Source organism: Pezoporus flaviventris, unplaced genomic scaffold, assembly GCF_033815535.1.
Source record: "Pezoporus flaviventris isolate CSIRO_AGI_PZ_B2104156 unplaced genomic scaffold, CSIRO_AGI_Pfla_v1 ptg000035l, whole genome shotgun sequence".
NCBI lineage: Eukaryota > Metazoa > Chordata > Aves > Psittaciformes > Psittacidae > Pezoporus > Pezoporus flaviventris.
In genome coordinates, this window is record NW_026892583.1 from 6120390 (window position 1) to 6147816 (window position 27427).

A 27427-nucleotide genomic window follows, 5' to 3' on the forward strand; every position below is an offset into this window, starting at 1 on the left:
GATCAAGAATCATGCCTATTTTTAAGCCTTTACATCATTTCAGAAAAGACTAATTTCCCATCTCCGGTTTTCAAATACAGAATCAATACTTTCAGCTCAATGTAAAAGCCACAAAAATAAAGTGTTTGTTTGCTTCCCTTTTAGATACTGGATATTTTTCAACTGCATAATTCAGTATTTTTCTCTGTGCTTTCTGCCAAGTGAGGTGAATTCCATCCCACAGCACAGTAGCATCTGTCATTATTCACATTCACGAGGTGTGTTTACCTTGAATATTGATGTTTCTAAAATATATACACACAGAAAGATTCCTTGAACAAAAGTCTGGCTGAATTGCATGTCCAGTATAAGGAAAAAATATCTAATTCAGACTCTTCAAAAGAGCCTCTGTTCCTCTTAGAAAGAGATGAAACAGCAAGTTTCATTAAATGTGATGATCAAACTGTAGGAAGAAGCAACACAATCCCATGATGTGTCTTTAATTGTTAAATATATAAAAGGGAACTATTAATTCCTCAAAACAGTTACTGAAGTAACGTACTCTATACTGAATTTCTGGGAGTCTAAAAACCATTGTAATCCTTGAGAAAGGTGCAAAGGAAATACCACAGAGCTCTTTGAAAGCATGAACAGCAAAAACGGAAAGCAGTTAATGACTGCGCAGTCTTGAAAGTACATGGGCATCAGCCAGTAGCAAGTTGGAAGCAAAAGGACACATTTCATCTCCCAGTACATAGATACAATATGTGGAGTTCCTTGCCAGATGATGTAAATTGTAAACATTCATGGAGTAAGGTTGAAAGAGCAAGTGAGATAAAGATACAGAAGAAATCAGTGTTTCCTCAAACACTGCCACAACTTTGACAGAAAGAGGTGCTCCACTCAGTGGAGTTTGGAAGATCATTATCCTTATGCTTGAACCATTGGAATAGATATCTCCAGTCATTTGACATAAGGCGCTGTAAGATGAGGTACTGGACTAGGCAATTCCCTGCTCTTCACCACATAACGAAGCCACATCCACATTGTATTGTACATCCCTTCAGGTTTTCATAGAAGCATCTGTTATCTGGAGTGAATTTTCAGCGTCGCATGTGCCATTCCATTCACAAGAAGACAGTTTCCAGCTATTAGTTTTCCATATTCTGTCTTGAGCCACACAGCTTTCATACACTGCAGCCCATCTGTATCCTCAGCTATGGAAGCTGCTCACGTGTTTGATGTATTGATGACTTACTTCAACTTTCTTCTTTGCAGAGCCAGGTTTAGGGCTTTGAAGAGAGTGTCCTTACTGTTCAGAACATTGTAGCGATTCACTTCCACCAACCTGTTGAAATGATGTGGCTCAAAGGTGAAATTTAGGGTACGGTAAGGAGAATCTTTTGACTCAATAACGAAGTCACCAAAGGATTTCTCTTCTTCTGACTCACGCTCAACTCCTGCAGCAAGAAAATAAATAAACTAATAATAATTTAAAAACAAACAAACAAACCACACACACACAAAAAAACAAACCAAAAAAAAACCAACCCCCCAAAAAGCCAGAACTGGTAGACTCATTTTACTTGGATTCTGCAAGGAGAATAGCACAGATAACTCTGGTGAACCTTAACTTTTTCCCAAAGCTCCTCCTCAGAGATGCCTGTTCCTTCAGGACCCAAAATGCTTGGAAGCTGAAGGTAAAGTATTATGATACTTTCTACTTCCACCAGACTACAAAATACAGGACTAAAATATATTTTAATTGTGATAAATGGTTTAGTGCATTCATGAATGTCACGCTCAAAACAGGAAATACAAAAATCAATTCTTCCTGGAAGTGCCGTTCTACACTAAAATAAAAGACACTAAACATTGTGAGTTTATGAGTGACCTGTGGAGGATGGTATATACCCTTCAAAATATAACTCCTGTTTTCAGCACCCTGCCACTTACATTTAAATACCAGTCTTGAAAGACGAACATGGAAGTAAATTGCTAAAAACACTTTTGCTTGTTGCTATTATAGGAACAGTAGTCTTGAGCCATGGTCAAGCCCAGCACTGGGTGATCCTGCCTTAAAGTAATAATTCAGTCAATACAGGGTAATACTAACAAGAAAGAAAGGAGAGACACTGAGCCCACTGAATTGTCCCCATCAGAAAGCCCGAAGGACTGTAAAAAAACTCTTTAATGTACAGCTCCCTTACCTGGAGCTTTGTATTTCTGGAAGGTGTCATTCACCAGTGGGAAATGGAGCACAATTGGAGCCTTTGGATTATCATCATCCACAAACATGTAACACTCTTTTGGCTGCTTTTCGTCTTCCTCACTCCATTTGATTTTTGGAAAAGGAATTTCCCGCTCCTCACAGTATTTCTGAGTCAATTCTAAAACCTGTTGTCAAAGAACTAAAATGATTTTGATGCAATACCAGCAATCTCCAAAGGAAAAGAGCCTTTTGATGTAAAAATATAAATAAATAAAATAATGGACAGAACTGAGAACTGCTACCAAACAGCAGTTTTCAAACAAAACTTTTTCTGTTTTATTACTTTGAATATACTCATCCTGACTTTTCTGCACTTAAACACTTGTACATACAGGAAATTGTTTGCATGAAGAAAAACAAAGATAGCTACTTTTCCATTAGAAGTATACATCTAAGTAACAGAGATTATATGAGCTAAATAAATACTCTCTCTTTTAGGTAACAATTTATTTAGGCTTCTGAAAAGCTTTGAATCTTACTACAGTTGTTGCTTTCCATCTGCTCATGACATTCACAGTCAAAAACATAGATTTATTTTAATACATTCTTTCGTTACTATTTGTATTCAGCATCAACTCATCTGCTGCCACTGTGAATATGATTCTGTGCTTTCATTTTCATGTAATAATGCTCATCTCTCACCTCAAATGGAGCTTCCCAGGAATAATTGAATGATAAGATAACATCCACATCCCTCTCTGGCTGAAGTACCAAAGGAAAGGGAGAGTTGATAGAAAAGCCACCATCTACTAAATACAAGCTCTCTTCCATTGGGGTCAGCTGGTTCGGAAATGCATCCAGATGAGTGCCTGAAAGACACTCCAAGTAACACAAGTAACTATAATGATTCATTACACACCTCTAGGTACAAGCAACAAAAAAAGCTTATGCTGCAGCTGTAAGAAAAAAAGACATTCCTACATGCATGTTCGTTTGAATCCAACCTGTAAAGGCTGTTGATGAGCTTGCCTTATATGAGAGAACATACATAGTGGATCAATTTTTTTGCTACGCTGTAAGAAGAGGTAAATTCGCTGACTTCAGTGGAACAAAGCTCACTTCTGTTCTGTAACATGTTCCAGAATCATAACACACTATTTTATACCCCAGATACATGCAGGCTCATTTACCTCTCCAAGCCACAAATTTCTTGACGTTAACATAATCCTTATGAAGATACAGTCCCTGCATGAAGTTGAAGGTTTCTCCACATGTGACCCGGGACTTGAAGAAATCCTCTAAGATTTGTAACAAGGGGCCCCCAGGTATAACCAAGCGAGTCTTCAATCGTGTTGGATCACGGAAATGGAATTTTCGGCAGTCATCTGCAGAAGTCACAGAAGGATGCAGAAGACATACAAAATACTTGCCCAGCTCCAACATTTCAGTCAGACTTTTCTCTACAATATTTAACCAGGTGTCCTAAGGATGAATTTGTCCACTAATAAGAGTATTGTAATGAAATTTAAATGAGCTGCATATCCTATAGATGGATAATTTACCTTCCCTGTTTAAAGGGAATAGGATTGCTCACAACTCATTGCTCATGCTAATTTCAGACCCCCACAAAGAAACCCTTGTTACCAAGTGACAACCACTTCCATCTCATGAGACAACAGCCATCCACCCACAGTAGTATTTATAGTAGCAACAACAAAAATGTGGGGGGAAAAAAAACTAGGGCTGCAAAAGCAGAGATGAAAAAAACTCTCCCCCTACTACTTACTATAAGGCTATAACATGCACCTGAACATCTTAGCTTTTAATAAACTTCCTTTTCGCTGCTAGGGAAGCATTGTACAAATGGAGAACAATGCATAAACATACAACCATCTTAACCAAGATTACAAAAATCAGGCCAAGGAGGGCACTGAAAACTTATTTTCCACCTTCTGCTTAGCAGTCCAGCCTTTAGTCTTCCTCTTCTCATGGTTGTGCTTAAGACAGCTTCCAGAACTAGCCCAAACTTACAGTTGAAGTCAGATACAGAATTTAAAAAAAGGAGGAAGAGAAAGTGTACTGAAAAACTGGAACTACTCTCTTTGCTATATGTGAAAAGGAAGGATACACAGGAGATTTGCCCAAAACCATGCTTACGCTAATCTTGAAAACCACACAGCACATTTTTGAGTCGTATCATTTAAGTCATCATTCTAAAACTAGGAATCTTTTGAAAAGCCCTACTATTTTAATGTATGTTCTTACCTACAACTTTGATAACATCTTTGAAAGAATCTAGAAAGCCCAGTCCTATACCAACCACCTTCAGGCAGATATCATCTAGGCTTGCAGCAAAGGCACTGCCCCACATTCCTGCAGGAGAAATATAGAAGAATTTAATATTCAAAACGTTTTTCATAGTGTAACCTAAAGGCCAGTAATTCACCTGCCATTTGTACAGAAGAGATTTCTCATTTGACCCCCGCTATTCTAAGATGAGATGTTTGAGTTTAAACGTTTGAGTTAATCATGTGACAAATTCTGATGTAATAGTGTAATGCAAAAATTTCTCCAAGAGGAAAGCTCTTCTACTAGCAGAGTAAAGGCGGCAAGAAAATCAGAAGACCTAAAGCAGAAGTTTTTGACAGGCAGCTCATCATGGAATCATAGAACAGTTAGGGTTGGAAAGGACCTTAAGATCAACAAGTTCCAACCCCCCTGACATGGGCAGGGACACCTCACACTAAACCATCTCACCCAAGGCTCCGTCCAACCTGGTCTTGAACACTGCCAGGGATGCAGCATTCACAACCTCCCTGGGCAACCCATTCCAGTGCCTCACCACCCTTACAATAAAGAACTTCCTCCTTATATCCAATCTAAACTTCCCCTGTTTAAGTTTGAACCTGTTACCCCTTGTCCTGTCACTACAGTCCCTAATGAAGAGTCTCTTCCCAGTATCCTTACAGGGCTCCTTCAGATACTGGAAGGCTGCTATGAGGTCTCCATGCAGCCTTCTCTTCTCCAGGCTCAACAGCCCCAACTTTCTCAGCCTATCTTCATATGGGAGGTACTCCAGTCCCCTGATCATCCTCGTGGCCTCCTCTGGACTTGCTCCAACAGTTCCATGTCCCTTTTATGTTGAGGACACCAGAACTGCACACAATACTCCAGGTGAGGTCTCACAAGAGCAGAGTAGAGGGGCAGGATCACCTCCTTCAACCTGCTGGTCACGCTCCTTTTGATGCAGCCCAGGATACGGTTGGCTTTCTGGGCTGCAAGCGCACACTGAAGCTGGCTCATGTTCATTTTCTCATCGACCAACACCCCCAAGTCCTTCTCCACAGGACTGCTCTGAATCTCTTCTCTGCCCAACCCGTAGCTGTGCCTGGGATTGCTCCAACCCAGGTGTAGGACCTTGCACTTGCCATGGTTAAACTTCATGAGGTTGGCATCAGCCCACCCCACAAGTGTGTTGAGGTCCCTCTGGATGGCATTCCTTCCCTCCAGTGTATCAACTGAACCACACAGCTTGCAGACTCAGGGCATCAGACTGCAAAACTATGAACCTACACCTAAACCTCTGGAGAAAGATCTGACATTTTTCCCTTCTTCAAATTCTTTAGGAAGGGATGAAAATGCATGTGTTTAAGTTGATGAGTCCCAAAAGCAGAGTAGCTCCTTTCCATCTCCCCATTTTATTCATTATTGTAAGATCATACCTTGTAGAAAGCAAATCCTAGGTTCTGGACGTTTCTGGATGAGCCGCCCCATGAAGAACTCACTGTCAAAGTCCTCTGTTCGGACAAAAGCTCCATATTTGCGAAACCCAACTTCATAGGGAGTGAACTCACACCATTCTAAGAACAAGCCAACCAGATATTTACCCATCTCAGAGTAAACGTAGGTAAAAGTACTCATTTGATTTCTGTTCAGAGAAGACAGACAGAAAGGAGTTTCCCTCCACTTTTCACCTTCACTGTGGATTTCCCTGCCACTCCTCTCAGTGAAACTCTATCTTACACAGGATTAATAAACACTCTTGTACAGGCTATCACTGACTAAATACAACCTCCTTTCTTTCTGGCTTCAGGGAGTGGAAGGATGTTGCATCTTGCTCCATCTTAGGTTATTTCTGCAGTAACAAAGCTATTTTACTTCCACTTCAAACCATTCTGATCATTCCCTATTCCATCACAGATGGAAGCTACTCCACTTTCCTTAGCCCTTCTTCAAACTACTTGCCACCTCTCAGGAACTACTACAATACTGCCTTGAAAACTCAATTGACCCACTGTGTCAAACTTCATTGTCTGCTTATCAAAGTGTCCCCTCATGCTTGAAAGCTTTCCACAAATACTTACAAATCAAATTCATCATCATAAACACAGACTCCTCCAGAACAAAACAAAAAAGTCCCACAATGGTACACAGATGAACACAAGTGTTTGTGTTCCTGTCTCACTATATCTATCTTTACTTCTTGCATCATATTTAAAGTTTCAAGTGACCTGGACCAGAACTCACTCTCATTTTTTACCATAACTGTGTAACCAGTAAGAATGAAAGCTGCTAAATACCAATTTTAATGATGCGTGGTACAAGGTGGCAAATCCATCATTTTACATGATTCCTACACAAACTGACTGAGACTATAAAAAAAAGTAGGTCACCTAATTATTTCAATTCACTGATTCAGACGCAGACTTGTGTATTTTCAGAATCTCCACTCTCAGCTCCTGAAAATTTCAGGCACTGTCTAGGCAAACATGAGATTCAACTCTGCTGGAGCAGCCAGAATCTCATTTCTCTGTTAAAGCCATGATGAAGCCATTTGTGATCAGGATGGTAACACCCTGCCAAGCAGAATCCTGTTGCCTCTTGCACTACCAACTCTGCTTGAGGCACATTTCCTGTTGCCAGCTACTCACTGGCCAAGGAACTGGATAGGTGAAAGGAATTTATGGATATTAGCCAACAGAAGTAAATTTACCATGTTCGTACCTGCAAAGTCAACACTACTAATACTGGGTCTCACATTGACAGCTGCATAGATAGGATAGGGGTTCTGGGCCCATTTCACTGCTTCTTGCTGATCAGAGAGCTTTGATGGATCTTCCTGGTCACAAGCAAGGATGGAGAAGCAGACTTTAGTCAGATAAATTTGTACCCATACTTTGATTAATTTGAAGCTGTTGCTTACATGGCTTCACTAAGGGCAAACTGTGCCTGACAGATTTGGTGGCCTTCTACGACTGGGCCACCTGGAAAACAAACAGCAATACACATCCAAGCCTGAACTCTTTTACCTTCTGTTGTAGGAAGTATTCCACAATAAGGCCCCACAAATCTGTGAAGGAAACTTTCCGTCCACTGATCTCCATTGCTTTCAGCTCCTGGAAATAGTATTTCAGTCGATCTGGGGAAAATGCCCCTGCTTTACTGCTGGACACCATAGCCTGGGCTCTCCTGATTGCATCTTGAAGGTTTTTCTGTGACCATTCAGGGTCTTGATACAGTGTCGATAAACACCTGAAAATGCATATATTCATGTCGTCAGTAATAATGACCCTAATGTAAACAACAGTTTTAGCTAGTTATAATTAGCACTGAAGAGATTGAACAAAAAGATGAAGTCTAGCTAAAAGGCAAAACATCATTAAAAAAGATGAGATTATAATAATGGATCTTGGAACTCTAAAAGCTGCTGAAAACCCCGACATCTTTAGAACAACTTCATCCTGATTGCTTACCTACCATTATAGGATGTTCCAAGCATCATATGCTAGCACACATCTTAGCAGTTCATAAATGTGAGTTAACTCCAAGCTCTAGCAAGCCTGAGAGACTGGCTGGCAGCAAGGGTGCTACTACATACAGCAATAGAACACAGGTCTAATTAAAGGAGAAACTAGTTTGGACTATTGGCTATCCACATAAACAGATGCTTGCATTTGTTTGGAAGTGTGCCTGAATCAAAAGGGGCGGGCCAAATCACAAAGTTAGTGGAAGAATGCTAAGTGCACAGGAGTTAATTTAACACACAAAGCTCTGGAAGGGAGGATTATACTATCAGGTTGCACAACTCCTCAGTTAAATCATTTCATGAAAACAATGTGTGCTTATTATGAGGGATGATTTCATCTCAAAACCCAGGAACTGAGCTACTTTCTACTACTTTTCTAGCCATGTCTAAGTCTTCAGCACATTACTCCAATCCACCAAAGGCAAGCCAGTGCTATTCCTCTAAACAGTCATATACAACATTTTGGAAGGTGGTGACACAGTGGTCCATGTGGACATGCTTCCACTGATTTGCACCACCTCAGCTGTCTTCTTGGCAAGAGCAGGAAAATGGGGGAAATTTTTGAAGCCAGGGCTCTGGGGGAACACACAGCAGTTTTATTCAGGCAATACATTTTAATACTCAATTTCCAGGCTTACAAAAGCAGCAGATTCATAAATTCAGTCAGTAGTTGTATGGGTTAGGACTGATAATGAATCTCTTAGACTCTTTAGGATCCCTGTTAGAACTCACAGGTGAGAACTAATAAAATACTTGGCTGCGTTCTCTGTTTATGGAAGGCACAAATGCAATTTTGGCCTTATTTTATATCAATACTACCATATTCACTTATAATCTTCTGGAATCAACACTTACCAAGTAGAGCCAGAAATCCCACACAGATATATTGCAGCATCCAAAAGGCCCAGCTGCTGAAGCCCAGCAAGACTGCCATAGAACGATGTCAGTGCTCTCATGCCACCTCCAGACCCCACCACTGCTACAACTGGAACCTGCAGACAGTAGTCACAATCACAGACTTTGGAATTGCCAATAACAGAAATAATCCCATTTAAGTCTCACTCTTACAAAAATAAGAGATAAAAATATCTATTCCTATTTACATTTCAAGTAATTTCAGAGCTCCTTTCTCTACTTTGTAATTGAAATAAAAATATAAAAATATAAACCATAACAGTGTCATCTCAGGGACAGTCACTTCCTGAAACTGTTATGCATATCTGTTACTATGCATTTACTCGTATGCCATACAATATACACATCAGAACAAAAAAGGCAATCACCCCTACAAGAGCATCCAAGAAAATCACAGAGCAAAGTACCAGGCTAAGCAGATGTAACAGTGTCCTCAAATAAGCAACTAATACCTCATCTTTTGAAGGGGATTCTTTTAAGTGAAGAGTCTTCCTCAGTGCTTCAGAAACTATTGCCTTCCTTTTTTCCAAAAATTCTCTCTCCTCTTTACAGAGGTCAAAACCCAGGCGTATATCAAGATCCCAACTGCTGAAATAGAAATAAAGACCAAAAAAACCTGAAGTTTTGGAGCATTTGTAATTACCAGGGAAAAACGATTTCCATGAACACACAATCTAGGTGCTGATCTGAATCACTGGATCCAAGTCTTCATGCAAATGTTAGTGTAGACCAGCTATTTTGTAACAACAGATTTTAGAATTAAAAATGAAACTTCTCCCTGTTGTATTTCTCCCTTAATGTCGAAATGCAAGGTTTGTGTCAAACACTGTTCCAATTAAGCTTCAAGGAACTTCGCAAAGGAAGAAAAGATGCTTAGTGGGCGAAGAAAATTGTATGAAGCGCAACTGAGATCGCTGTATTGACATGAATGGAGAAATGAGAGGAAGTGATTAGGGTTTCTGAACTTAAGAGGCAGAAGGGGACAACTGAATGCCAATAAACATGCTATGAGTATGTAAGAGGGAAGCAGGATCTTCAGTTAATGACTAAGTACCAAAGGACCCTGTCAATTTACTAGCCAACTGCTTGGTTTTGTGCCTTATTCTTTCCTTATAACTTCCTCTATTTCATAGTTCCAACTCTTCACACACTGATATCTCCTTTCCTACAGCACTGCACATACTCTCAAAACAATCTGAACCTAATAAAGCTACTCAATATTTACACCATCAGCTGTTCTACATTAGGAACACAACATTTGTTCAGATTTCAGCAAGGTTGACACCAATCCAGTTGACATCTGCCTAGTGAAGGGCCACAGCCTTCAGAAGAAAAATAACCATGTATTTTTCCTGAATCTATCCCAAGAGAACAGCGCAGGCAACAGAACTCCCCAGAACAGTGGGAGAATTACTCGGCTCCTTTGCTATGAGAATAAAACCTTTTCCTTGTTTTTAGAGGTCTGAGGTTCCCACTCACCTCTCTTCCGCTTTAAAACTCATATTCAAACTTTGTCCCTGTGAAAAGAGAACACATCTTGTAATTGACAGTAACTACATAGGTGGAATTACTAACTAGAGGTTATGACATGAGCAGGGTCACTTGATACTAACCAAAACAGCAGTTTCACCCACAAAACTACATCTCTAGAACACTTCCTGCTGCACCCATTTCAGACATAGTCAATAGTCTTCACAGAAAGTAAAAGAGCAGAGTGAAAAAAATTATGTCTTCTGCAATCTTATTGGGTTTTTCCTCTTCCAATATTTTTCTTTCACACCCTAACAGATTTTTGCTTTGGAAAATGCTGAACTATTCATCACTTATTCTGCAAGACATTTTTAGAAGAATTGCACTGAGTAATCTCAGTGTTTCATTCTAGATATCCAAGGAAACAGGACTCCTAATAATCTTGTGAAGCTTAACTTTTCAAATGCCTGAAGGCAAAGGGGGGAAAAGTTATCCCAAGCATGTTAAAACAGTTTTGAAATGTTGACATTACCTCTCCCAGAGAAACGATTCTATCAACTTTTTGTCCAATAGGAAGGGAATTAACTGGTACCGTCCCCAGTCCCAGAATTGTAGTATGCTTTTCAATATCATTCATACCATCCTATTAAAAAACAAAATGTTATTTGAGCTCTCCAGATAAAAATCGAAGATCTGTATTTCATACGTTAAAACAGCAAATAATCTTTAAAAGCATTATAACTAAACCTTTCCCAAAAGTCTAAGACTTCTCAAGATCATCCTGCTCCCTTCTTGGCAGATCTTTATTGGGATTATTTCTGTCACTCAGATAGCTTCATTTTGTTGGTGGTGGTTTGGTTTCTTTAATATAGTTGTCTGCCACAAGCAAAAAATCTCAGAGGCCATACTGGAAGCAGTCATCACAATGAATATTCAATTGCTCCTATGAGACACACACTGCATGAGTACAGGTAGAAACTGAAGTGACAGAAAGCTAAAGAAATCTTTGTAAGTGACAAGTCCTTTACAAGTTCCTAATAGAAAAGACCTGATATACAGTATCTCAATAGTGAAAGTAAAGATGTGTTCATGTAGCAAGCATGTGCAGATTCAGGTTTTTTTTAAATCCCAAATTTGAACAGAATTTTAAGTGGTGGGGAGGGTATGCTTATAAAAAGAGTTTACTTCTTTACCCAACATCAAACATCCAATGCAAAGTCTGACATTTTTATTCATTTTTTAAATAAGAAAACAGTAATGTGTAAAAAGCAGTGATAGTGAAAAAAAATATCTCTGCTCTTACATTCCTAATGCATAGCCAGAAAAACAACACATTCCTTCAGCCTAGGAAATTCTGATCTGAGCAGTTACAACATCAATGAGTTAAGTTGGAACAAAAAGGCATATTCTGGAAGTGATTAGTAACCTTCAGAATAGATGGTCCGTAGCACCATACATGTAGCATTCCACAGGAAACTTGCTTCCAATGCAAGCTTTTGACATCCACAGGTACCTGTACAATATACCGACATCCCTGAACATCTGAAGAAGCCCCTGGGCTTCTTGTAATCCAATTAAGGCTGTCCAATTTATGGTTAACAACATCTTCATGGAACGAAAGGCACTGGATTCAGGCTGGATTTATTCAAAAGTGGGCTGTAAACTTTGTACAGTCAGCACAGATGCTTACCTGTAGGACAGATATGGTTTGCTCCAGCTCTACTTGCAGTTCTGGACAAATTTCTTTATCGACATGAAAGACAAATGAGGTTCCATAATCCTCGTTGTCTGGTCCCAGAGGAATACGCAAATGCTTCTGATATGCCCCTGGAACAGACACCTTGACCTCACAGCTCCCTGTGCATTAGAATAAGAAGTTTAGACTCCAAGAGACATTTAAATAAATGTGGAGAATCAGATACATGTTAAGTGCAGCTGAGACTATAAAAACACAAGCAAAAACTCTCCTGACTGGTACCCACTGGAAGTGACCCAGCATCATTTAGTACCAAAATAAATGCAAAATTAACTTAAGAAATAAGTTTTGTAGTCAGTAAATAAAAATGCAGTGTATAAATAAAGAATCAAGTCTCCCTTCTTGCCCAAGGAATAAATCCGCTGAAAAGTAGATCTGACAAACCCTGCAGGTAGATTTACCTTGCTGTTCTTCCTCTTCATTGACAGTGCCTTGCAGAGACAAGCAAGGATGAACCTACAAAAAAAAGAAACTAACTCCAATTATGACATTTTAGTTCACTTCTTTGTTGAAGCTTAATCCACCTACGATACTAGGTGTAGGCATACAGCTGCCATCAAGGGTTATTTTGATCTTTCAAATAAAGAACAAGTTTTCTTTCATTGTTTGCTCTTGTTCCAAAACCAAAACCACCATTCCCATTCCAGTAACTGTGGTATTTTACAACCAGCTCTTCACAGCTACAAGGTCTCAACAACTGGGGTTTTCCTGTCGGTTTACCTTTTTTCATGCATGTTTGAGTACCTCTTCAGAACCTGCCAGAGAGGCAGCAGCTGGAGAGAAAAGGCACAATTTGGAAGCAGGAGTAGAAATTTCAACAATTCTTGTCCTCTCAGTCCTGAAAACTTTCTGAAGGAGTCAATCCCAATATATATGTAATTGACTTCCGTGTACTCACCACAAGGACTCCATTGGTCAGTACCTTTGTAGGGGCATCTGAGCTGTGAAAGGAAGAGATTTAATGTGCATTAGGATTGTTTAAAATTTGTTTCATCCTACTTCAGGATAAGCATGGGGAAGAAAGGCCCTCAGCATGTGAGACCACTAACAAGAATATTTCCCTACACAGAACAATGGGGGGAAAATACTGAAGAAAATTTGTCCACAACTATAAGTGTGTGCTATAAGGTCTCCACACCTCAGTTATTTGGGTAACCTAGAGAAAAGCTGAGCTTAGACAGACTATCAGAAAGATGAAGCATTCATTTGTTTACACTGCAAGGTTAACTGTGAAAGCTTTCCGCTCTTAAGTAACCCATCTGCAAAATCTTAATTTCCTTTGCAGTGCTGTCATTCCCACGATATCCAGCAAAAATTTTATTTCTTTATTGATACCCCAAAAATTTGGGTAACTGGATCTTTAAGGATATTTGTGATCGAGTTGATTCACCAATGGCTGAGCACCACAAAGAACTGTCTTGCCTTTTTATAGGCAAGACTGTCCCTGCAGAGAAAGAGCAACTAAAACAAGAAATCTGCAGAGCACAGGTTCATTCAGCCCTTCAGGTAAGACTCACCATTTCTCCAAGTAAAACTCTACATCCAGCTCTTCATTAGCCTTTGAAAATAAAAGTTGAATACAGGTGACCCTTGACTTTGAATATAAGAAGTTTTTCCAACAGATTAAGCTTTCTTCCCATAATAAAATACAGTAATTATTTTTATTGCTTTGACAAAAGCTCCAGTTAAATTTTGGAAGGTTAAAATTTATGCCTTTTGCTGTTGTTCTTTAAAGATTCCTCTCCTCCCAGATATACCCTATATGACCAGACAACATCTATGTTTGAGGACGCAAGTGCACACAGTGAGAGCTGGGTCTCAGACCCATTGCTCTGCTAATGAGAAAAAAATTAGTCTCCTCTGACTTAAGTACTACCGCAGCAGCAACTCTGCAAAGAGCTTCTACGTGAGGCTTTGTGCTGCCTCCCATTTATTTCAGCAGATTGCTCTTAGCTCATTGCTGTCTTTGTCTTGTACAGACACTGATCCACCCATCTTATCCCCTACCATAGCTTACAGTAAATTCCTGATACCACACCTGATGCAGCTCTTAAAATAATGAAGTAGAAGCCAATTTGGGTGATTCTATTTACTGAAGTTTACAGTTCCTTAATTACTGATCAAGATGGCTTAACCATTCGGCAATCAAGATAGAGTTACTGGGAACAGGTGAGTTACTAAGCCTCTTTCCATAAACACAAATCACAGTGCCTGTGGCACTGATCAACACCTTCCTGCTAACTGCATACCAGTTAGTCTGCTTCTGACCAACACCAACAGCACTGAAGCCCAGTTTCTCAAGAAAACACGTCATTAGCTCACCTTTACCCCACACCTATTGCAGCAATGTGTTTGAGGGAGTTACAAAAGATCAGACCAGTGATGCGGCTTTAGCTATGTAAACCAAGCTGTCTTGTCTCAAGTCCATAAACAAGTGCACAAGGACTGACAGCAGCTCATGCACCAGTGTAACATACATGAAGCAGAAGTTCAAGGTAACTGAACATAACTCAGGGAAAATAAGCTTTTCTTAGGCATTGCACTTGTTAAATATTGAGGTAACATTCACAGCAACAATCTTCTTCATTGCAAATTGACGATCAACTATATAAGCCAGTCTGCAGTCCACACAATTACTGCTGACTGAAGGTGCTTTTCATTTTAAGCCCAGTTTATGCCCCCCATAGTCTCTTGAAAAATCAATTCCCTTTAAAGGTTTTTTAATATCTTCTGAAAGACAGCAGTTTCATTTAGCTGGGTATCCCAAAGACTGTGGAACACACACACAAATCACCAGGGATTTTAGAAACATCTCAGGCAAAAGTAAAACCATACAAAACATAAATGCATCAGGAGTCATCACCTCCTGATGCTTTCTCCCCTTCTGCCTTCTACAACACAGATAAATTCATCAGCATGTACTGCAGGATTTCTGTAATGATGAGCTGCAGCTATTCACAGCTGACCTGGGAAGAAGCCAGGGACTAACCTCAGGGTTCAACTTGAAAGTGCGCAGCAGGGGCTGACCCAACTTCATGCCCGCTACATCGAAGACAATAGATGTAAGCTCATCGCTGACAAGGACATCCTTATCATAAAGTGTCAATTCCAGAATGTTCTAAAACCAAAGAGAACCAAACAGCCTCAGGTGAAAAGACGAAAACACTTCCACAACCCTGAGCAGCTGCATGAAAAAGACATTTTCTGCATTAGAATCATGGAATCATAGAATAGTTAGGGTTGGAAAGGACCTTAAGATCAACTGGTTCCAACCCCTGCCATGGGCAGGGACACCTCACACTAGCCCATGTCACCCAAGACTCCATCCAACTTGGCCTTGAACACTACCAGGGATGGAGCATTCAGAACTTCCTTGGGCAACCCATTCCAGTGCCTCACCACCCTCACAGTAAAAAACTTCTTCCTTATATCTAACCTAAACTTCCCCTGTTTAAGTTTAAACCTCCTTCCCCCTTGTCCTGTCACTACAAGCATTAATCAATACCTTTCCCCTTTTCCACTCCTGAAGAGTATTTGCTATTTCCAGCAGGGCTTGCAGCATAGTTAAGCAAAAAGCTCCTAGTTGACAGTGTTCAGCTAAAAGATTTTCTGAGGCTTGGCTTACACTTGAGATAGAAACTTGCTTTATCAAGGTATTTCCTTAAACTACCAGGTAGTGTCATAACCTCCTTTTCCTGAGTTGCATCACAAGGACATTTGTGAAAATTCTAGCTACAATTTACATGAGAGGGCAGTTACAAACTCTTGTGGTTATCACTGGACATGCATAGAGCAGCTTTTTGTACCACTGAAGACGATTGACACCTTACAAGCAACACTGGGTTTGAGGTCAATAAAGATCCCTTGGTTTTGAATGAAGTATAAAAAATAAGCCAGTGCACAAGAGCAGATAGACCAACCAGCTCCACAAAGCTCACTTCTTACCTTGACAGCTGTATGGATTCGATACTGGAAAGTTTCATTCCATACTGGGTTATCAGAGTTGTCAACAACCCGAGTTCGGAAGACTGTAGGACATGCAGTGGGCAGCTTTAGTTCCACATAGCAGTCTGCCTTGGACACTAGAGCAGAGAGTGTGGAGACAGACATCAGAACAACTGCAATCAAACATACTCTTTCCTATAAGCTCCTCATTTTCTAGATCTCACTGCATTATAGAAATGTACAAATTTAAGGCTGGACTTGTAAAGCAAAAACCTTTAATGACATACACGTCTTTAAAAAGCAGCAAACTGAACATGGGGTACCTATGTATCTTTTTGGTTCATCCAAACCATAAAGCCCTTCATAAAAGAGGCTACTATTCAAAAAGAGGAAGATCAACTTTTCAAAAGAAGGTTACTGCCAATATCAGGACCATTGCCTCTTGTTCTGTCACCAGGCACCACTGAAAAGTCTGGCTTCATCTTCTTAACACTTTCCTTTCAGATACTTGATCAGTAAGATTCCCTGAGCCTTCTGTTCTGCAGCCTTTCCTCATGAGAGATGCTCCAGCCTGTTTACAACCGTACTGGTCCTTCATAAGACTCTCTTCAGTAGCTTCAGTACCTCTCACTAGTGGAAAGCCCTGAACTACTGGAGTAGACACCCTACTCCAGATGCAACCTCACCAGTGCTGCACGGGTGCCAAGTAAAGAGGATCACTTTGCTTGTCCTGTTGGCAATGCTGCTCCTAATGCACCCACGATACTGTTAGCCTTCGTTCCAGGAAGGGCACATTGCTGCTTATGGTAAGCTTGCTGTCCAACAAGACACCCAGGTCCTTTTCTGCAAAACTGTGGTACACTTTTTGCTCCATCATCCAGATCATTAATGAAGACATTGAACAATAGGGGACCCAGAATTGACCCTTAGATGATGCCACTAGTTACTGGCTTCCAGCTGATCACCACTCTCAGAACTCTATCATTCAGACAGTTTTTCTCCCTGTCTGCTCCTCCAGTCCATACTTCATCAGCTTCTCTATGAGAATCTTATTGAAGACAGTGTCAAAAACCTTACAAAAGTCCAAATAGACAATATCCACCACTGCTATACCCTCCTCCAGTCAGGCCAAAAGCTGAGCTTTCTGTTTCCATTTCCTGAAAACAGCAGATCACCTCAGGGTCTGTCCTTCCAGTTAAGGCTCCTTAACAATGCAAGTATGGGAACCATCCGTTACTTCAGCTGAAGAGAAAGGCCATAAAAAGAACTTCTCTTTACAGTGTGATTCTAGCCCTCAACCTTTCAAGAGGGTTTTCCATTCTTTGAACAGTCATTTGGTATTCTTGTAGTTTAGTGTTAGAATCCAGATATAAAGTTTAGGCAGGCAGACTACCGTACTATATTAAATCTGAAGGCATTAAAACTCAAATGAGTTTTAAAGATCCAGATGCCCTGGAGGCTTACTCAACACAGATGACTAAGAGGAAAGGAATATATACCATGCTACCAAAACCAGGAACAAAAGCAGTTTCTCTTTGAATCAAACAACCATGTACCTCCTGAAAAGCTTCAATGACATAAACAGAATAGCAAGCACATGAAAGAAAGAGCTAATCCAACTGAGAAAATAAGCATTTGGAAGCTAGAACTGAAGACTGCTACTTCCAGGTGCAAGAAGACTGTTCAGTGGGAGCAAGGGTAAAATTTGCCATGACTGGAGGGCTGAATCCAGACAAGGGAATATAGAACAGGCCATAGTAGGACATGTAAAGGAGAAGGAAGGAAAACATCAGCAGGACTTACCTGATACTGTTCTGCAAAGTAGCAGAGTTAATCTGTAGCTTGGCCTCACATCAAACTATTAATATATATATAATGCTTTACAAGAGAAACCTTTATTCAGACATAAAAGAAGTACACTATATATACATAAGAAGTTCCTGTAACAATGCTACCTGTGTCACAGGTATACATTGAACAAACCACCTGTTTTCTTAATATCTTTACTAAATACTTACACAGATCTGTACCCCTGATGTTTCTGGCTCGGAGAACTTTTACCGTTAGGTTGTAGTAAGGGTGCTTCTCCCACTGAAAAAAAAACAAAACAAAACAAAAACAAGCTCAGCAATACCTGCTCTCTAACTGCACTAGGATCAGTGCAGAGAAATGGATCACATCAGCCAACCAAAAATAAGCTATTCATAGAATCATAGAATAGTTACGGTTAGAAAGGACCTTAAGATCATCTAGTTCCAACCCCCCTGCAATGGGCAGGGACACCTCACACTAAACCATCTCACCCAAGGCCTTGTCCAACCTGGTCTTGAACACTGCCAGGGATGGAGCATTCACAACTTCCCTGGGCAACCCATTCCAGTGCCTCACCACCCTAACAGGAAAGAATTTCCTCCTTATATCTAATCTAAACTTCCCCTGTTTAAGTTTTAACCCGTTACCCCTTGTCCTGTCACTACAGTCCCTAATGAAGAGTCCCTCCCCAGCATCCCTATAGGCCCCCTTCAGATACTGGAAGGCTGCTATGAGGTCTCCACGCAGCCTTCTCTTCTCCAGGCTCAACAGCCCCAACTTTCTCAGCCTATCTTCATACAGGAGGTGCTCCAGTCCCCTGATCATCCTCGTGGCCTCCTCTGGATTTGTTCCAACAGCTCCATGTCCTTTTTAAGTTGAGGACACCAGAACTGCACACAATACTCCAGGTGAGGTCTCACAAGAGCAGAGTAGAGGGGCAGGATGACCTCCTTCGACCTGCTGGTCACGCTCCTTTTGATGCAGCCCAGGATGCTGTTGGCTTTCTGGGCTGCAAGCGCACACTGAAGCCGGCTCATGTTCATTTTCTCATTGACCAACACCCCCAAGTCCTTCTCCACAGGGCTGCTCTGAATCTCTTCTCTGCCCAACCTGTAGCTGTGCCTGGGATTGCTCCAACCCAAGTGTAGGACCTTGCACTTGGCATGGTTAAACCTCATGAGGTTGGCATCAGCCCACCTCACAAGCGTGTCGAGGTCCCTCTGGATGGCATTCCTTCCCTGCAGCGTATCAACCGAACCACACAGCTTGGTGTCATTGGCAAACTTGCTGAGGGCGCACTCAATCCCACTGTCCATGTCACCAACAAAGATGTTTAACAATACCGGTCCCTACACTAACCCCTGAGGGACACCACTCGTTACTGGTCTCCAGAGTCAGTCTGGGAACATAGGCAACACTTTTGGCATCCTGGAGGAAGACTAAAGGAGTCCAGAAGGAAACTCAATTCCCTTTCAGCATGAGTGATGTCTTAGGGTAACTCCTCACAGACATTAGAAAATAAGTCCTTATTTAGGGTTTCCTCTAATTATAGATTAATTTGGCTTCATCAATTCATTCCTGCTGACGTATAAACAGATACTGAAGCTGCTCAAATAATTTTAATCATGCCTTGGCTAGTTTAAGACTACTTGCCAAGGGCACATGCATGCTTGAGTAATAGCAGACATGGCAAGAATATTAACAGCATGGTCTAAAGACATAGAAAGCACATGCTGTTTACAATGAGGAAAAACCCACTTTCTTGTAAGAACACATACTTCCTGGCAGTTTGAGCAAAAGGCAGACCTTAAATTCCTTTTCATTCTGGAATGTTGCTGGTATCAGCACTCTAAATGTGCACACCACTTTACCAGCAGAGATCAAAATGCAATCCTTGCTCTTGAAAGCTTCCGGGAAGCTATTTTTGGGAAGTAATATTAGTATCTAGATGCCCAGATGTGAAGAGGAAAGAAAAATAGTCTGAGAGAATCCTAGAATATCATGAAGGACAAGCTGGGGGAGGGCAGCGGAAGCCAAGAGAAAACAGCTTGAAGGGATGCAGTGCTGAGACTGCACAGGAGTAATTGTCTAAAGCTTATGACCTGAATGGGATTCTGCCTCATTTCCATCGGCTATGACACAATCCTGGCCAGCTAAAAATTTCTTGTATTCTTAACTCCCATTTCAAAATGCTTTTTGTAAGTGGTTGCTACTTCACTTTCATTATTTTCTAAATGGTTGGCTTGAGACCAGAGTCTGATTTCAGATACAGTCAGTATTCACCTGCAGCTGAATTCAGCAGGATTTTCACTTACAACAAAATGGTGCAGACTGCCAAACATTACATAAAAACACAGGCCCTACATATCACTAGCTAGGATCTCAATGAAACAAATGAACCCTGGACTGTCAAACTCTTTTCAGTATTCTTTATCTGATAAATGGAAGCATACTATGTTTGTTAAGCAGTCATATACTTGTGGAATTTTCCCTATCACTTAAGCATATTTGCCAGCTTTTGCAAAACAGGGTTTGAACAACAAAATAAAACCATGACATACATAGTACACTAAACATCTGTGCACTGAGTACCACCCACCCTAACCAACAAGCAAAGGGTAAAAATTACATTCATTGTCAAAGACACCTCACACATGGGTGCCAAATTAAATTTGTGCAAATAAACTCCAATTATACTACTATTACTCTTAAAGGGCAACATCAACATGTTGAACATACATTTTCCCCCCACCTGTTTCTAGGAATAAGATGTTGCGCCATTAGCTCTATCCTTCAGATTCTAGTTTTTCTTCTTTTTTAATCATTCCTTATCACCTGTATTTTGTTCAGTCACTGATGCTAGTTTCTCAGGCAAAGCCTGACCTCCTTTCTACCTCATTGAGTTGGGCAATGGACTACAGACAGAAATTCAAGATTGCATATATTAATCTCGGCAACTTCCTAAAGGTGCTGCAACTCTTCAGATCGTTGAGAAATGAGCCACATCACACCCCCACTGCTGTCAAAGCAATCTTCACTCATGGAGCCCGACTATCACCTGGAACTCAGACACTATTAGCAGAGGAAACACAGAACACCCTGAAGATAGCATATCCTTTTACAATACAGCATCTGTCAACATATAGTCACATGTTCAAAAGAAAGTCTTTTCCAAAGGTCTCTAACAACCTTTGATTTGCAGTCAGTCATTCACAGCTGAGGACAAATTATGATCAGGGTGTGGAAAATGTAAAGGCATGTAACACAACAGACATTTCACTGTGCTCCCAAGTCTGTGCAATCAGTCATGCCAGAACCTTCTTACGTGCCTCTCCTATTTTCTTTTAGCCAAGGCACAGCAAGGTCATAACATGCTCCAAGGTGAACCTTGCAGACTAATGAAGCAAGAAAGTATCAGATATGCTCTATACAAACCCATCAAGGAAAAGGCAGGCAAATCTGTATGGCAAATAAGCAATAAATAATAACAGATCTGCCTATACCAGTGCACATGACAACGTACCAATGCATGCAACAGTGCAAGCAACCAATTCCTACTTTGCCATTTAATGATTTTTCAGAATTGCCCCTTTTCCAGAGCTCAGGAGAGGGCATTTGAGGCAAAAAAACAAACCCCAAAACCTCAAGGTCTTTAAATGAGGGTACAAGAGTGAATGTTCACATACTCAACCCTGCTAACTGTATCTTTCATCTAAACTGAAGGTGTTAACACAGCAGCAAGCAACTGCAGAACAGGCTATCCCAGTAGTCTCTACCCTCAGATAGCCCAGAATACCTACCCTTAGAGTGGGATGCAAGTGCTATAGGATCCACTCCACATTTCTCAGTGGATGCAGAGGACTCACCATAAGCATGTCTGTTTCATTACAGAAACGCTGTCAACAGCAAATAAAAATGTAACTTCTAAGCCGTATTTTCCTTCATGTTCACAGCTACCAAGCAAACCGGGTAGCTCAAAGAAATGTCCGGTTTACCAAGGGAGCACTTTCTTCCCAGCTTGTTCCTGCTCCCAAGTAAACACTGCTGCCCATAATTCCCTTCCTTGTGGCTAAAGTCTTGCAAGTTTGCTTTTAAACCCAAAAGCAAACTCCTGGCTTTCTTTGGCACCACTTGCACTTCCCCTTCTTCCCCAGAAGTGTGCACCCATAGACATGAGAGGAGACCACAGACCCAGCCCTAAGAACCATGATCTTAGGGAGGGCTAGGTTTAGAATCAGTCAGGTGATCTGCACAGTGCTAACAGCTCAGTATCACAACAGCAGCGGCAAACACTGAGCTTGTCCCTGGTTTATTGTTGTTTGTCTTTAGTCTGTGAAACTAAGACTGAACTTCAGAAATTAAAGAGATCCGATTACATTCAATTCACCTACAAAGACAAAAGGATGATCTGCTGCCCCATGCCTCACTCAATACAAAATCTCTCCCTACCAGGCAGCACAACTATGCTAAGCCATATTGAATTTCTATTTATTTCCATAGTGAGCACCTAAGGGGAAATATCACATTCAGTGGTTTACGGGTTAATGGAAATCACATCAGACTAACACTAGTCTCTTGCAGCCCAATTTCCCAACTACTAAACAACATTTAAAAGAAAGTAAGACGATCTTTATCACACAGCAAGAAGAACTGTAGAGAGGACATTTATCTATGACATTTAATGGTCACCCCAATTTTAAGTTGTAGATTGTGGGGGGGGTGGGAGAGAACAGGTCATCAGATAACAGATCTGATCTAGGCAGAGACTCCTTCACAAACACTTGGTGTAATTCAAACCCAAGGTTATTGGCCATACCATTTTATACAGTGGAATGATTACCAATTAAAAGGCAAACACAGCGAAACCCCTTTATCTAATGTGGTTGGTCAGCATTATGAACAGGGGGTGACATCATCATTAATCTTTGCCTATTTTAGATCGTTAAGCTCCGTGGGATAAGGTAGAAAGCAGAAAGGAAGGGGAATGGTAATCAAGGATATCTTGCAAGGAAACACAAACACTGTTTTGTCTCTGCTGATAAAAAGTGCACTATTTTGGACTCACCCCCCACCCCAAAAAAAAAGAAATAATAGTTGGCATCAGCTTAAATCTGTTCCCCAAAAAGCCAAGGAAACTTGCTCTGCCTCACACAGATTCTGAATTTAATCAAAAATGAGATCTCCCTTAGCGTTATTCTCACTCAAAATTCTCCCCTGAACTTTTTGATCAAGTCCTGTAGAAATGCAGGATCAGTTTTCCACACGTGCAGTAGCAGAAGTCACTGCTGGACACATCGGCCGAGGAATGCTGTCTTACCCGCTTGTGGTAAAACCCAGTCTCCTTCCTCTCCTTCCTTTGGAAAAGCACAGCTGCCAGAAAAGGCAGGACTCTGGGTGGAATCGTGCCCCGCAGCACCTCATGGAACATGGGGAATGTGTCCCGTCGTCGCCACAGAAAACCTGAGACAGGGAAGTGCAGAGAATGAAGAGTCCCCCGACACGCAGCTGCGAAGGGCTGCCCGCAACAGGCTCGGTCTGAAGTCTTGGGCAGGACTAGGCTGTGCTCCAGCTGTGGGAAGCAGAGGTGTGGCCTGCACTTGACAAACACCACACTTCAAAACCTCGCTGCCAGGGTTTCCAAATACAGGTAAAAGATAAGGGCAGCAAAGCAGCACCCAACTGGGGAGCCCTCGGCAGGAGGAAGCACTGCTCCATGATCAAGCCACAACCTCAAAACCCCCAGTCCAAATTTAGTTTGAGAGTAGCAGCAACCTCATCTTAGACTTTGGCCATTTTAAACCCTTTCAGAGTTTTAGCATACCCTAAAAAGAGTACTTTCAAACAGAAAGAAATTCCCATCTTACAATCCTGAAGCAAAGCCAAACTCCTCATCGACTGTAGCTATTCAGACAAGTTTCAGAAAGGCCCGAGGGGAGACAAAACAATTTGGGCTGTATTAGGATGCCTCAGAGAATATTGATTCACCACCATGTTTAACTTCTCACTATGTGAGCAGCCTGCACAAGTCCCCCCTTTATTCTCATTTCCATGTAGCACAGTCGTGATTCTTCCAACACAGGTCTTGAAAAACTGTACAACAGAGAGGGAAGATTCTTTATGAGTCTTCCTGGGCCTTAAAAATAAGTAGTAAAGGAATTTGGTTTATTGGAAGTGATCAGTTTATTAACAGCTGCTCACAGTTGTCTTGCTTGGAGCTTTTCATTAAAGAGCTTAAATTGAGGGAGCAGACTGAAAAACAAACTCAGGTTTTTCAACAATTATAAAGTGGCAGAGAATGTACAAAAGCCAGTGATGCAGCACGTCACCAGCCCCATGCAAGCATTAGAACGTGACACATTCTCAGCAAGGTCCCATTCATTAATCATTTCCTGTCATTAGTGTCAGTCACTAGATCAGGATTTCAGAAAATTAGTAAAAGCACAGGCACCTGCATTTGCAACACAAACAAGTCAGTACTAGTTAGTCAATTCACAGACTTGAGAGCCAATGCGCAGGCAAAAAGCACACATAATACCATTGCAAAACAGCCGGCAACTGCTGTAAAGCTCTTATGTAAGAGTAAGCAGTATAGTAGACAATGGACTGAAAAGACAAGTCCTTTGCATTTCTACATACCACTGCATTGGAAGTGAAGGACTGTCATATTAGGTTTTATTTATCCTTGAAAACTTCCACAACCGTAAGCTGGATTTATTTAATCTAATATATAGCTTGATACATAGCACAGGAAAATTGAGACAGCTTCACACAGCAAGCTAACATGGAGAAATCACACTTATTCTGAACAGTTTATTATAGGCAGCATAGAAAGTCTGCATTTTATACAGTGTATGTCCAATTGCATTTAAAATCAGACTTACCTGCCTTTTCCTGTTTTCTCCCACTTAAATCTCAGCACAGAGATCTCATGTTTACAGAATTGCTCTTGAACTTCTCTCTCAAGAAAAACTGAAAGCTCTTTAGAACATATGCTTAAGAATTGTTTCATAGTCAACATATCATCTGTTAGCAAACAGTGTTTGTGTGCAGCGTTATCCAACTAGACACTGTCAACAGACAACTTAATAACTAGAGAAACTACTTCGTTTTGTCATTTTCCATCAGACTAAGAAAACAAGCAAGCAGATTGGCATCAAAACATGACCTGTTTGTGAGGTAACAAAGATGGCTTCATTCCTGGTAACTTTACTTCCACTTGGATTAGCAACCCCACAGTGGTAAAGGTAGATGTACATCTGTATTTCATTTTTTTTTTGTCAGCATCATAAACAAATGACACCATCACTAACTATACTATACAGTACTTAAAATGGGCACAGATATCACAAGGGACCCCTTTTGCTCCCATTAGCAGCACTAAGAGGAGAGACAAGATGCAGTGCAAAATTAGATGATATTAAGTTTCGGAAGGATGCTATCAAGGTTTCAGCTGGGCAGCAGAGGGGAGTTAGTGGATTGGTTTTCTCCATAAATACCAATATACTTGACTGTTCAACATGAAGACAAAAGATTCTTCTTCAGTACTGGAATCTCATGCTTCTATAAATAGGAAAACTGAAGATCTATATTATACTACCAACGCTATTCTACAACCTACAATTCAAGCAACTGGAAGACCTGTGAATCGAAACACTTCTCGATTTAATCACAGAGCTCAGCATCCCTCCCACCCCAAAACAGCACACCACCACTCAAAAAAATTATCAGTAATTACAGTGTTCTCCAATAAGTACATATTTAATGGCATAAGATTTTCAAAAACATTATTCAAAGCAAGAATACAAAAGTGGTTTTAGTAGGATTTTGAGAGTATTCACAAGCATACTATAAACTTGCAGATTTTAAAACCAAAGCTGAGAAGTGATGACAGTCTTCATATGACATGGCCTCATTTGATTGACAAATATTAAAGCAGGAGTGATACTGGGATGCCCTGCACTGGGTCTGAATTCCAGGAGAAATGGAGGACTAATAGATAAAAAGAAATCTACAGCAGCCCAGAGAAGCTTAACTGCGCAATGACTGAAACGCACACCAGTTCACAACATTTATTACAATCTATTGCTTTAGATAAACCTGCTGTATGGTTAGTAAACCCCAACCACGTGGTGAGAACCAACAAAAAAGAAATTACAGCACAGACCACATGTCTGAAAAAGGTAAGCAGTGAACAGAGGCACAACCTTAACCGCATACGTAAGAGCACAATGAAGATCCACTGATGTGAATACAGCTCCCCTGATAGCAGACAATGAAGGTAAATCAGACTCACAGTATTAAACATAAGATAGGTAAAAATTGGAGCAATATTGTTATATCTGTATACAAAGAATACAGGGTGTTTTTAAATACCCTTCTTGCATTCTCAATGACCTGTAAACACAACTCTCCCAAACCATCTTCCTTCTGTACCTGAACTACTATATAAAGATCTATACAGAATGTGCAAATCCAGTGTAAGTATTTTTAGGTTCTCTTCTTCAAATAGAAGAAATACAAGGTTAAAAACATTAACAGCACGAATTCCCTCTACCCAGCCTCTGCAGAAAGACAGCAGCAGCAATACCGCCCAAGACATCCAAGGACAGAAGTAGCAAAACACTGGACCAAGAAATCCACAAGAATGCATGGCATATGTACAATAAATGTAAACACATCTGGAAAGGCAAAAAACAACAGTTACCATGGGAAACTATCAACACTGGCAAATGAAAATGAATTAGGACTCTTGCCAGCCTACAGCAGATCTGTTCCTAGAAAGCACCCACATAAGTAAACCTGTAATGTTAACTGAGATCCAATTACACTTTAAGGCAGACAGGATTTATCTGCTTATTCATTAAGAAGTGGTATCTGGTAGTGACATGCCATGCTCCATACTATTTAATAATTACAAGTATTGCTAGACCACGGACGTTGGGAGTCAAACAGTCACTCTATTAGACTATTTGCTACTGCTGCCTTTTCATTATCACTATACAGATTCTTTCTGCACCAAACATTTTAATACCCCTCATAACCAATCTGCTATAGATTAAAGTTTGTGGAAAAATAAGTTAGACAAAAATATTACAGCCTACAAGGAGTATGGTACAATCTAGCTCTTGTAGTTCAGACTTCTGGCCCAAGAGTAACTTAGGAATAGTACCAGCCTGAGCAGAACACAGTTCTAGAGCATTTATAATAGAGAGATGTTGAAATAGTCTTGAGTTTACTTCAAGGATGGGAAGTGAACCAGAGAATAAAGAACTTATATACACACATCTCACGTGTAGTCTAGAAGCTCAAGTAATAACTATAGTTCCCTCCCCTCAGAAGTTTCTTTACAGGGTGTTCTTTGATTTTTGCTGTGAGTGCAGATATGACCTACTTAGAACAGTCTCTGAACTTTCACTCATGCTAAGAGTAAACAAATTTAGTGCAAACAACACAGAAGTTAATTCCATTTACAGCTCTCAAATTGAAATAAAAAGGAAAAAAACACTTACTAGTGGTACCTGTGAAACATCTT

At 40.6% G+C, this 27427-nt stretch overlaps 1 protein-coding gene across 7 annotated transcripts; it reads right to left on the reverse strand.

Moving 5' to 3' along the window:
- On the reverse strand, positions 1–27409 carry PLA2G4F (phospholipase A2 group IVF). 7 transcript variants are annotated; one of them, XM_061462364.1, is made up of 20 exons: positions 23213–27409; positions 18102–18174; positions 16084–16220; positions 15128–15256; positions 13656–13696; positions 13037–13079; positions 12540–12594; positions 12073–12239; positions 10915–11025; positions 10392–10429; positions 9365–9497; positions 8853–8989; positions 7501–7723; positions 7196–7310; positions 5914–6051; positions 4457–4564; positions 3382–3576; positions 2894–3060; positions 2190–2376; positions 1–1439 (listed from the first exon to the last, which is right to left on the reverse strand). In XM_061462364.1, the coding sequence occupies exons 1-20, from the start codon at positions 23321–23323 to the stop codon at positions 1234–1236; spliced, it is 2514 nt and encodes an 837-aa protein (XP_061318348.1). In that variant the 5' UTR covers positions 23324–27409; the 3' UTR covers positions 1–1233. The 7 variants fall into 7 exon arrangements, with proteins under 7 accessions (XP_061318348.1, XP_061318347.1, XP_061318350.1 ...); XM_061462363.1 differs by having other exon boundaries at positions 9365–9500; XM_061462366.1 differs by lacking the exon at positions 1–1439 and having other exon boundaries at positions 2234–2390; positions 9365–9500.
- Positions 27410–27427: the final 18 nt, after the last annotated feature.